General features: G+C 39.6%; 1 protein-coding gene across 5 annotated transcripts in view; it reads left to right on the top strand.

Annotated features, from left to right (window-relative positions):
* GTDC1 (glycosyltransferase like domain containing 1) overlaps positions 1-12,475 on the top strand; it is a 171,757-nt gene that overhangs the window by 75,888 nt on the left and 83,394 nt on the right. For all 5 annotated transcript variants that reach the window (XM_082284745.1, XM_082284744.1, XM_082284746.1 and 2 more), the window contains one exon: positions 9,584-9,751. In XM_082284745.1, coding sequence (XP_082140871.1) covers positions 9,584-9,751 — 168 coding nt within the window. The remainder of the gene's footprint in view (positions 1-9,583; positions 9,752-12,475) is intronic.

Raw genomic sequence — 12,475 nt, 5'->3', positions numbered from 1 at the left:
CAATTTGTGAAATATATGGAAGCTGGAAGTATTTTTATTAAATTATTATTTTATTATTGGATTTTTCCATGTGGGGAAATACCAGCATCTTGCAGTGTTCAGGTTGCTTACTCAAGGATCAGATCTGTGTTGTATCAGTTGATCAAACATGACCATAAATGTCTAATGTTATTAACCCTGCAAAACTCTCAGCCAGGAGCTGGAGAAGAAAACTGGGCAATGGCTTAATTTCCATGGCTGTTAAATTCTCTCATGAGTTTGACATATTCTCTTTTTCTTTGAATTCTCTCCTGTTTGTCTCAGCTCTTGCATCAGTCCCTTACATCCCAGGTCAGGAGCTCCGGGCTGCAGAGCTGAGACCCTTTATTTCCTTCTTTTTCCCTGGTTGCGTTATAAATAAGAACCCTGTTATGATAGCATGTGAAATAAAATGGTAGGACATCAGTATAGATTATCCTTAAAATCATGTTATGGACATGGAAATAAAGCAGCTTATGGTATATGCCAGGCATGATGCAAGTGATATTAAATAAATATATGACTGAAGGGTTCCATTCATTCCAAATGCTCCACTTTGTGATCTTTAGCCATGTTTGTGGAGAAACCTTTCTTAAAGCACTTAAAGCTTAATTCAGAACAGACAAAACAATTATCTTTTGAAAGTCTGATGAAATATGTTTGGCAGCTTTTGAATTTAGGCGAGTGTTTGTCTCACTTCTTTGAAATCTCACTTCAGTCGGTCGCTCAGCCATTTCGGTGCAATCGTTCAAATCTGGTAGCGAGTGTGGGCTTTGCTGAGTTACAGAAATGTTATAATCAGAAAGTGGAGGGGCTCAAAATAGTGTGCAATACACAAAACTTGACATTTTCCTTATTGATGTGCTTTTGAATATCAGCTTACCTGCTGTCCCTGTGTTTTTGATGAAGTGTTCGTTGATAAATCCGTGTAGGAAGGCGTTTGCCCCTCCAAAGACAGGTCTGGAAGCCCTTAAGCATTAAATTATTTTAATTTCTTGGGGAATGGTAGTGTCGCTTTATCTCCTTTGAGTATAAATGATGAAGGTTTATGCACCAATGTGTGGCTGTTTCTCATAGGAAGAGATGGCAGAAGACTGGCACTGCACAATGTAGTTTTATAGTTGAACTATGTCATGAACATGGAGCAGAAATATTTAAATTGTGGATCTCATTGCCACTTCACTGAGCACATGGAATAGTTTGCTCGACTTATATTAAGGCAGGAAAGTTGCCACTATGCTGCAGCAACAAATATTCTAGAAGTGTGAAGGGCATTTGAGAGAAATACTTTTTTTCCCTTCATATTTTTTTGTAATATTTGATTAAAATACATTTTTTTAAAAATACATGTATACTCAGGACTTTGAGAATTCTCTTTGTGAATATATATTAAAAATCACTAAGTTATTCCTAATGTTCTGTAGCGCTGCCTGCTCCTGACAAACATCTGATACGGATCATATGCCTCTAAAAAGAGAAGTTCCTCGAGCAAAATATCCTCATGAAAACAGGTTGGAGATACTCACATTCTCTCGCTCGCTCTCACTCGCATGTTACATTTTGGCACGTTGTAGGAGCAGGTAGCATATCTACTACCTGCTGTTGAAAGTGTTGAAGATACTGAATTATTTATTCCATCTTCTGCACTATCCAAACTCGTTTTGGGTAGTTTGACACATCTCGGTCTTCCATATGGATACTTCATGGTGACAGAGTTGCCAGCTGCTCAGGTTTTATGACAGTCTGAGTTTTTTCGAGGACTGTATTAGTTTTCTGGGAAGAATCCTGCTTTTCCTGAGGGTCCTCATTCTTAGGCAGTAGTTATGCCTTGGGCTGATGCTCTGGAGTGGGAGTTTTTTAGGAAAATTAGCTAAGAGATTCCATAAAAATAATTTTTAAAGGACTTTCTGTTCGTAGATTGTGTGAGATCAGAGCTGTGGGATATTAGAAAAATGTGAAAGCTATTTGCTAAGAAAGCTGAGTTCCGTTTAGTGACAGTCTTCAAATTCCTTAAAAAAAAAAAAAAAAAGTGTTTAGATATCAAGGTGCATAAAGCAACATAAAAACCAATCTGAAATACTTTGGAGAACAGAATTTTCAGGGCACTTGAAATGTAACCCTAAACAGTCAGCAAAGCTTCCCCGTGGCAGGGGATTGAAGCTTGATGATATTTGAGGTCTCTTCCAATCCAAACCATCCTGTTATTCCATGATTTTCTCTGCAACTGTGCAAAGTGAGTGGGTCTTCTGTGGTTTTAAAACACAAAATGTGGAAACCTGAACATTAGGTGAAGATTTGAGTTTTTACTTTGCCAGAACTTACTAAAATAATGGAAAATCAGCCATTGTTCTACTTCATGTGAGCATCTCTCGATATAAACCTTTTTTAAGGGAAGCCCTGAGTGTCGTGGTGAATCTGTGCTGCACTGGGTTTGATTCCCTTTCTGTGGGATAAATCACCCTTGCTTGCAGTGGGATCCATAGATCCATGATGTCGACTATTTCCTCTGTGCCATCCTGGATCCAAGCTGACACCAGGAGATGTGAAGTTACAATACTCAAAGCTTGCTGTTCAGGTTTGCTGTTGAAGAGTAGTTCTGTGTAGCCCTAGGACCTCTCTGTGCTGCTACCACCCCTTGGCCATATTGCATTGTTCATGCCAGGCATTTGACATGTTTGGCTTCTCTCCAGAGTTGGACAGATAAGATACCAAATTAAATTAATTTGCAGCCTTATAACCAATAAATAATGCTGCTTAAATGTTACCTAATTGAGTAGAACATCAGTTTTGCAAGCAGTTTTCTTTAAAAATGTCATTTCATTATGCATCACTGCATCCTATATATTTACCTGTGGTGAATTTTTTGCCTTCAGTCACTATGTCCTCTATTTATCTTGCTTCCCACTTTTTCTTTGCTCCATCACAGCACCTATTTGAGCAGAGTTAGTCTGTCCATCTTATATAAACCAGCAATAGCTGCTTTTCACTTGTGGGTTATTCTGATTTGCTTATTCTCTGCTCTAATAAAATTCCTTTACTTCACTGTTTGTTGCTGATGGAATTTGAGCGAGGAGGACAATGTGGATTCATGGTTTCTCCTTCCCCCCATCACCACAGCTCTGACTGCTTGGTCCTGACCTCTCCCTTCGTGGGAACAGAGAGGCCAATGTAGCCCATGGTGAACAATCTGGCCACTAAAGTAAAAATGTGCATCTGTCAGTAATTAATTGAAGCCAAATTTAATTACAAATCAGGGAAAAAAATAGTACTACACACACTTAATAAAATTCAAGAAGCTTCAGTGTTGTTGCCTGAAAAGCAAAGCAGTCCAAACAAAATACACCCCCCTCAAAAGTCTGCTCTGTGAGAGTCTCTTTCAAGCTTACTTCTTGATGTTACATGGAAAAGTAGTTTTAATTCACTGTTTTCACATAGTTTTTTATACCTTTTGAGTTAAAGGTCATCAAAAATAGTGGAAAAGTGTTTAAGACTGGTTCTTGATAGTGTGGACTGAGGACCTGGCCTGAAATTTTGTTTGAGGTTTGATTCCAGTACATAAATATTCTGATCAGCTAAATTAAATACAGAATCGGAGGGGTAAGGAGGAATTGTGAGTGAACCCAATTAATTTGCAGATTAAGAAATGTGGTTTTTAACTTTCTGGTTTTTTTAAATGGTGTATTTTAAAACAAAAATATATAAAAAGAAGGGATTGGCAGTATGAGTTGAAACCAGGCTATTCCTTTCTGCTGTATTTTAGCATACAAGGCAACTCCCAAATCCTCAATATTGAACTGGTAGCAGCCATGAATATTTATCACTGTGTACTGTATGTACATATAGCAATTACAGCAAGAGGAAAAAATATTTTTCTTTACAATTAATATTTGTAAACGTTTATGAAAGTACATAGAAATAAATAAGACAAACACATGGCCTAATTAAGATGAAAGGCATGACAACCCTTGTGATTTGTTCTGAAAAATAAAGACCATTAAAATAGTAAGACTTAATTATTTCTGTAAACATTGCAAATTATCTTTATCTACAAAAACCTTAATTTATGAGTTAAAATATCTATAAGCATTTTTTGACATTTGTACATTCCATGTCAAAAAATTATTGTTAATTTATTATTTATTATACTGTCTACTGTCACATATTACCACTTATTAGTATTTATTGTTCAGAAATTCAGTGTCGTCTGTTGTGTAATGGGAAAAGGAAAAGCATTTTATGTGCGCTTGTAATTTGTGTGTTCTTGGGCTAGTGATAAAAATGCAACTTCTGTAAGGTGATCATATAAAAATGGTGTAATAACAAACAAAAATAACTGGTCTGTTTAAGATTGCAGGCATTAACCATGCTATTTGAGACACAGTTAGCATTTATAAGACAAAGCCAAATCCATGGACTTGTCTAATTGCTGGGTTGAAATCAAGGAGAACTGTATGATGGGGGAGTCAAAGCCATGAGGTTTGATCTGGAGGAGCTGGAAGCTTCCACCACCTTTGGAGCCCTTGTTTCTCCAGGTGGTGTGTCTGTGGTCAAACCTCTTGGCTTTGCCTTGGCCTTTAAGGGGGCAACATAGAGCAGAACAGTTTGGATAAACTATAGTGCAATCCAGAAATACAATCACAGGATGGTTTGGGTTGGAAGGGACCTTAAAACTCATCCCATTCCACCCCTGCCATGGGCAGGGACACCTTCCACTATCCCAGGCTGCTCCATGCCCTGTCCAGCCTGGCCTTGGACACTTCCAGGGATGGGGCATCCACAGCTTCTCTGGGCACCCTGTGCCAGGGCCTCACTGGTTCAATCAGTGCCATCTATGAAAAGTATTTTTTTAGTATCTGTTTTCCCTAAAAGGCTCATATTTGTAGCCATATCCAAATTTTAGTCTATTTTATTGTAATACTACTCCTGGAGGATGAAGAGTTCTCATGGCTCTTTTCTGGACTGCCAGATCTTCAATCATAAACTCATTTTACTGTGGATGTAGTTGTTTTGCAGCAGAGAATTATGGCTTTGGATTTTATTTGTGGAGCAGGAGAGTCCTTGCTGCTGCTGCTGCAGGATTGTATCCTACAGCAATCCCCCTTTTCCAGGGAGAGCTGGCTTACCTGTACTGCCACACAAATAGTGGCCACATTTATCTGTCCTTCGTGCAGAGCTTCTGCCAGACCGAGGGAACATTCCACTACAAATCAGGTGCTGTTTTAAACTCGCTTTGTTCTATAAGCCTGGTGGATTGGAGAGTTCAGCCTCCATATCCATAGATACATAAATATGCCCTGTGTGGTCTCCCAAGGGGAAGGCAAAATGTGTTTTTAGTTAAGTTGCATGGGAATTTAATTGAAAGATTTAGGGCAGTGCCATAAAAGAGTAAATCATGGCTGCGTGACACAAAGAAGATTTATAAAGCCAAATAAAAATACTTTAGCACCTTCACTATTATAATTTGCTTGATATAAGTGGAAACCTGTATTAGTTATTTTGTCTGCTAGCAATTAAAAAAAAAAAAGGGCTTTTATATTTTACTGGTTTTCAGTCCTTTGGAGTGAAATAATGGGGAAGACAGGAGCAATGGACAGGGAATTCTGTGGACATGTCGCATCTCTGAACCTGCAAGTGGACTCAGCTTCATTCCCAGGAATATTTATATTGGTTAAGCACATGCTTAACTAATTTCACACAAGTAGCTCCTCAGAAGGACTGTGAACTGATTCAGATGAAGCACAAGCATGGCTTTAGACTGCAGCTTGTATGGATGGTGGCCCTGAAATTTGGCCAGTCTCCAAGGCAGTAGGGCTACTATGGGATGCTCCTGCTCTGAGCAAGAGGGTCACTTGTCACACAGCAAAATGCTCGGGGGTGTTTTGGAGAGGAGAGCTGGGGCAGAGCTTTAGGAATGTGACCTTCAGCATAGGTTTAGTGAGTATTCACACACTGTATTTATTGGAGAGCACTGTATATATTAAATGCTGCAGTGTTGATAGGTCTCGATAAGGACACCATAATAGCAGTTGAATTGTAGGGGTTTTTGTGAGATGGTAAGTTAATGATGTAGCTGTTAATTTGAATTTAGCAGACGTTTTAAATATAGGTTTCTCTTACAGAGACAAAAGTTGCAATTTAAAGCTCTTTGGTGGTCTAAAAACAGCTTAATTCTCTAGTAGCATGGTAATAAGTACTAATCCAGCTTATACAGTGATTGTAGTATGTCATGTTTGTGAAAGATTGCCTAACTCTGCTTTCTCTGGGTTTTATGTTAATTTTTTTAAATTAAACATAAAACCTTATAACATCTTTATGCTGAGATAAACTGTTCAATTTAACTTGTGCTCAAGCAGCAGCTGTCAGGAATTATCATGTTTTGAGTGTTCTTGCCATCACCTTGTGTCTCTACCTCCCGGATACACTCTGTGGGATGATAAAGCTCACCTTGTTAGGATTTATTACTTAAATAATAACCCGAGGTAAAATGAAAGTTGATGTCACACGGAATGACAACTGACATATATTTATGTCGCACGTTCCATTATAATAAACTTTCCTTTCTTCCCCTTGTAATAGGTGTTAAATGGAAATACACTCCAGCATATCCTCCAGTGCCCTGCGTGAGTCCATTAGCCACGAATGTGCCTGCTCTGTGGGCATGTTCACGGGGACTCGTGCTGTCAGGTGTTATTTAAGCCTGTAAAGCCAGGGAAATCGGTTGGTGCTGGTAGTTAGCAGCTTCTCTGCCAGTAAAGAAGCAGCCATGAGAGCCTCTTAGAGTCAGGATAAATTCTGGAAGTGCTGCAAAGTAACGCAAGCGAATTGGGGAGGGTGTTTTCTAATTGAAGGTTTTATTTTAATTCTTTTCCTTGCTGTAAGAAGCATAGGCAAAGTCATTTCAGGCTCTACATCTGAATTTGCTAGTCATCACCACAGTTTTCTCTTGACACCAGTTTATTGTGCTGAGCTGGGCAGTGATAAGTGATCTGCTTGTTAGTGGAGTCTTACCACTTTCTATTTACAGTGGAGAAAATTTAGGTCTACCTCTTACAAGCTTTCTAAGTTTTCAGCCTTTCTTGCCATGCTAAAAGCCAGGCTCCAGCATGCTTTAATGATGCCATTGAATTCCTTCAGTTTGCCTAAGCCAAGACTGCAGACACTGTTTTCTTTGCCTGTGGCTATTACTATCTTTTTTTTTTGCATTCTCCTAATTATCCCATTGTTGATCTGAGCAAGGTTAGATTATTCAGAGCTACATGGTTTTGTCCAAGCTTAGTTCCTGATCTCTTCTCATTGTGCTCTCCATTGCCCTTTTCTCTCCAGTCAGTGTGTTAACCTTGACACCTCCACTGTCTGAACTTCCCACCCTTGCTCTGTGCTCCTTCCAGAGGTTTCAGTCCCAATGTGTTGTCTCTTTTTCCCCTCTCTTCCTTCAAATGCAGCCAGGTTCATTGATACTATCCTGTATCAGTTCAGTTTTCTTCCCATAACTCATGGCAGAAAAGAATTTTCTGAAAAATCAGTAAAGGAAAAGATAAACTATAGTGCAATCCAGAAATAGAGTTCTAGAATGGTTTGGAATGGAAAGAACCTAAAAGCTCATCTTGTTCCAATCCCCTGACATGGACAGGGACTTTTTCCACTAGACCAGGTTGTTCAAAGCCCTGTCCAACCTGGCCTTGGACACTTCCAGGGATCATGGGGCAGCCACAGCTTCTCTGGGTGCCCTGTGCCAGGGCCTCACCACCCTCACAGGGAAAAACATCTTCCTTTATCTAAAGTCAACCCATCCTTTTTTAGTATGAAGCTGTTTCCCCTTGTCCTGTCAATAGCCAAAATTTTTCCAAGCAACCATTTCATTTCATTTTTTTGCTGGTTTTGGGGTATGTTTTCTCCAGTTTGTGTTTTTCTTTGTCACTCTAGAGCTGAGCAGGGATTTCACATTGCCCCCAGGAAGCTTTTCCTGCTCTGCTTTGAGCCTGGCACCCAGGTCACTATGAGGTCCAGAGGTCATTACTCACAGTGACAAATAAGTAATGACATACCTAAAACTATTTTTTCCTCCTAGTGTGGCTCGTAATAAACCTGAGCTCATATCTTTATTGGCATTCTGTGTGACAAGCCCTTTAGAACCACCAAATATTTGATGAACAAGGCAGTAACAGTCATCTCTTACTTTCGTAAGCCTTTCAGATCAGCATTGACTCAGGTTGATGAAGATGGATACAGGATCTGTGCCCTAGGAAGGGTTTTTCTGTAGGTACTGGTTATCTAGGAAGGGTGTAAATTAGCAGAGATAGGATATAATATATATGATCTAGATGGATGTTTGGGGAAGTTCATGAGTTTTGAGGTTGACAGCCAGAATCAGAAGTTTATCACATTAGTGATGTCAGTTTGGCAGTAATCTTGAACACAAAATTAATGTAAAAATAGGAAGAGTGGGAATAAAAATAGAAAAAGAAAAAACTTAGAAAAAATAAGGAATATTTTAAAAGAATAAAACATTGCATAAATCAGTTCTGAATCTGAACCACTAAAATGGTGGATAGAAAAAAACAATTCAGAAACAGGCTGTATTGAAAAGTAGTTTATTAAACTTAAATGTTCTACATGCAATAGATACCTGATCTCAATTTTTTTCTTTATTTTTAATCCCTTGTGATAAGAAATACAGGACACAAATGTTTGAGGCTCTGCAGCTCTCTGCAGGTTCAGGATTCACTTTGCTTGGAAGAAGTGCTAGCCAGGGGCCAGGAGATGCTCACATGCTTTTGGTGAAACGCAGGGAAATCTGCCACTGGTTACAGTAGGGTCAGGATTTCATATTACGCATTTAAATACATTCATTTTCTGATAGCCTGGGAAGTTACACAAGGCTAAGATAGCAGCTTGTTAGTGTTGTTTGTGTCTGCTTTATCTAATTGAAGGATGTGTGCAGTGTTGTGGACTATGGAATAGCAGGAGTGCAGCGGCAGGACTGGGGTGCAAGGGTAGAAACAACATTTCATTATAGAGGATACCTAATAAAAATGTGAAAATAAAACAGAAAAAGGGTGGGGAAAAAAAAAAAAAAAAAGGAAAAGCAGACCATGCTAGATAAGTGCACTGCATAAATCAAAAGGGTTTATGTCATAACATGAACATGTGCCATTCCTGCTCATATATTGAATTTCAGTAGTCGGTTGCATAAAGAAGTAAAGTGTAATGAAACTGGCAAGCAAAGTATTCCCTAGCCAGCCTTATCTTTGTTCCATTTGTCCTTCAGATACAGCTTTTCTTGCCTTTTTCAATAAAATCCATCCAGCTTTTTTTTTATTTTGCATCTCTCTGTAACCGAGCTGGGAAGACCAATGAGATTCGGTGCTTTTCTAGTTGGGTTCTTAGCAGCTGCTTTTTAAGAGATCAAAACTTCGAATGCTGCTACATGGTATTAAGGCTTAGCTATTGATGTGTCCCTATAGGGGTTGTGTTTTTCTTGGGGGGAGGGAGTGGGGAGCAGGGGAAGGGGTGACCCCTGCGAGCACGCTCGCCGACAGTAAACACTGCTCTCCTTGTTTTCCAGGATCCTTTTTGCAAGCTCGGTGCTTAACCTGGCTGAACTCGCTGCCCTCCGCCCTGACCTTGGCAAATTGAAAAAGGTCCTCTACTTCCATGAGAACCAATTGGCATATCCTGTCCAGAAATGCCAGGAAAGGGATTTTCAGTATGGATACAACCAGATTCTTTCATGGTAGGTGTTGCTTGCACTGCTCCTCATTATTTAAGGGCTCCTTCTGTCCTACAGCATTGTAACCCTGAGGAGTCCTTCTCCATGTACTATTTCTTAATATTAATTATTTTTCTATTTTTATTTTGTACTGATTGTTTTTTTATATTCATTATTTTGTATTAATGTTTTACAAGACCATGTAGTGACAGGAAAAGGGGGATTGACTTTAAACTGAAAGAGAGTATGTTTAGGTTGGATATTAGGAAGGAATTCGTCACTGTGAGGGTGGTGAGGCCCTGGCACAGGTTGCCCAGAGAAGCTGTGGCTGCCCCATCCCTGGCAGTGTCCAAGGCCAGGTTTGATGGTGCTTGGAGCAGCCTGGGATAGTGGAGGGTGTCCCATGGCAGGGGTGGAATGGGATGGGCTTTAAGGTCCCTTCCAACCCAAACCATTCTGGGATTCTATAAAAAATGACCCTGTAGCAAACTGAGGTACCAGCAGAGTCCTGAGGAGAGCTTCATAAAATCAGTGTGGCTGCACCACTCTGCTCTAAAAAATCATCTCAATTTATTGTATAAAGTCCACCAATGCTGCTGTGGTGTACCCATTGCTGGTGGGATTTCTGACCTGTGCCTTGGCTGTAAGTGATGCTTTGTTTCATGGATGATTCACAAAGCTGCAGCTACTCAGCTCGTGCTTGGCCATAGCTTTTACTGCATCCAGCTGAAATTATGGAGAGGGTTTTAGGGAAATAAACAGAAATTAAAATGTACTGCAGCACTTTTCCTGTGAAGAGAGGGCAGTAAACATAACAGATAAATCCTTATATTTCTTTCATCTAGTATTCAGAAATTGTGCAGTGCTAAAATACCCAGACGTTTTAAAGGCTGCGGTCCTTTATTGTTGCTAAAAACAAATGTATTTCTCGAATCTGAGTTAATGAAAGAAGTTAATAACAACACCACTGAAAGGCTTTGTGGTTAGGCACTGCACAGACCTAAGTGGAACAGCAAAACTCACTTGTTTTAAACTGAAATAGATTCATTTCCATGATCTTTCTCACCTCTCTCTTGGTGGACGAATTATTAAGAATAGGGCTTGTGCATTTTAAGGTGCAAGTTAAGCTTTTGCATCTTTATAATCTAAGACAGTTATGTTGAAATTTCTCAGTTAATGATCTGTGTATGTTCTGGCCATTCTGCAGCTGCCTCTGCCACAGTGTTTGCAACATGTTTCACTTATTGAGCTGTAAAGATGGGAAAGTGAAGTGAAAGATCTTTTGAAAACAGTAGCAGCCATTTTCAGATGTTCTAACAAAAAGAAGTGTTTTCTGGCACTGGGAAAAGAATATTTTTTGTATATATATTTTGCTTTATTATGGCAGTTATTTTTCATACATCTGTTGTAAACTGACAAACATTTATCCTCAAAATATGCATTTTAAGTATCTTCTCTCATTAGATAAATAAAGATGATTTTTACAGATCAGAGAATTGTGGAATGGTTTATGTTGGAAGGGACTCTCAAGACCATCTTGTTCCAACCCCATGGGCAGGGACACCCTGCAGTAGACCAGATTTCTCAAAGCCCATCCAACCTGGCCTTGGACACTTCCAGGGATGGGGCAATAGATGCTCCATTCTGTCCCCTTCAGCCTCCAGTATCATCTTCATGTAGTGACGTAATATTCATCTCCCATTTCTGCTCTGCTGAAACCCCAATTTAACAGCAAATAGAAGCCATCTCATCTGTATTATTCTTCACATTCCAGTGGTCATCTGCAAAGAGATGCCATGTTCCCATCTTCCAAATATGTTAGAAATGGGGAAAATGTACCTTTCCAATTTTACACAGGGTTTTTGGAGATGATTAAAATTAGAGCACTTTGAACCTTCAGGTTGGTGCTTTGGATCATTAAAAAAAACAGAATTCTGCTTTTTGTACCTGATCTAAGGAGTTCATCTTTCTAATTTGCCCCTGATTTGCAGAGCCTGCAGGAAGGAGTTAGGGCAGATAAGACTTCATGCACAAGAAAAGGTGAGATGATGTTGTTGGAGCCTTTGCTGTGTGTCAGAGAGCAGGAAAGAAATGTGTCGGCTTCCTGCCTCGTGTCATCTGTAAATCAGTGCAGAAAAGATGACTTCTGTACAAAACTGAGGCTTCTGACGGGTGAAAAACCATAGGTGGGGAAGAGGGTGGCATGCCAGCTCCTGCAGCCAGCTTGAAAAGGATTATGTCTCTCTAATGTTGGGGTTTCTTTGCTTTTCCTGCTGATTCCTGCTGCTTTGGTGAGCAGTGTCAGTTCTCTTTCTTGACCAGAGAGCAGAAAGATGCAGAGAGGATGAATGACAGCCTCTCACCTCAAATATACTTTTCCCCAGCCCTGTGACTTATGAACACATGTCCTCAATGTATCTTCTGACCTGTAGGTCTGTGCTACAATGTATAACATATTGAGAAAACCAACTGGCCATAAAGCATTTCTTACCTCAGCTAGTGTTGAGTGTATTGGTGTAGCTCAGGTTGTGGCAGCACTGCCAGGATAAACTTCCAGATACTTCAGGTTTTTTACAGCTGCTTATTTTCTCCAGACTGACTCTAAGTGGAGAAATAATACCTACATTATTGCTGAACTGCATTTTAAAATTTTTGATCTGGTCGATTTTAAATCACAGCAGTAGAAATAAAACATTAAATTTATATGCCTTTTTTTTTCAAACTTTTTTTGGTAGGAGGGATACTGCA

This window comes from Coloeus monedula, assembly GCF_965178545.1.
Source record: "Coloeus monedula genome assembly, chromosome: 7".
NCBI lineage: Eukaryota > Metazoa > Chordata > Aves > Passeriformes > Corvidae > Coloeus > Coloeus monedula.
Note: the sequence above shows the minus strand (reverse complement) of the source record. Positions and strands in the feature narration are given on the sequence as shown.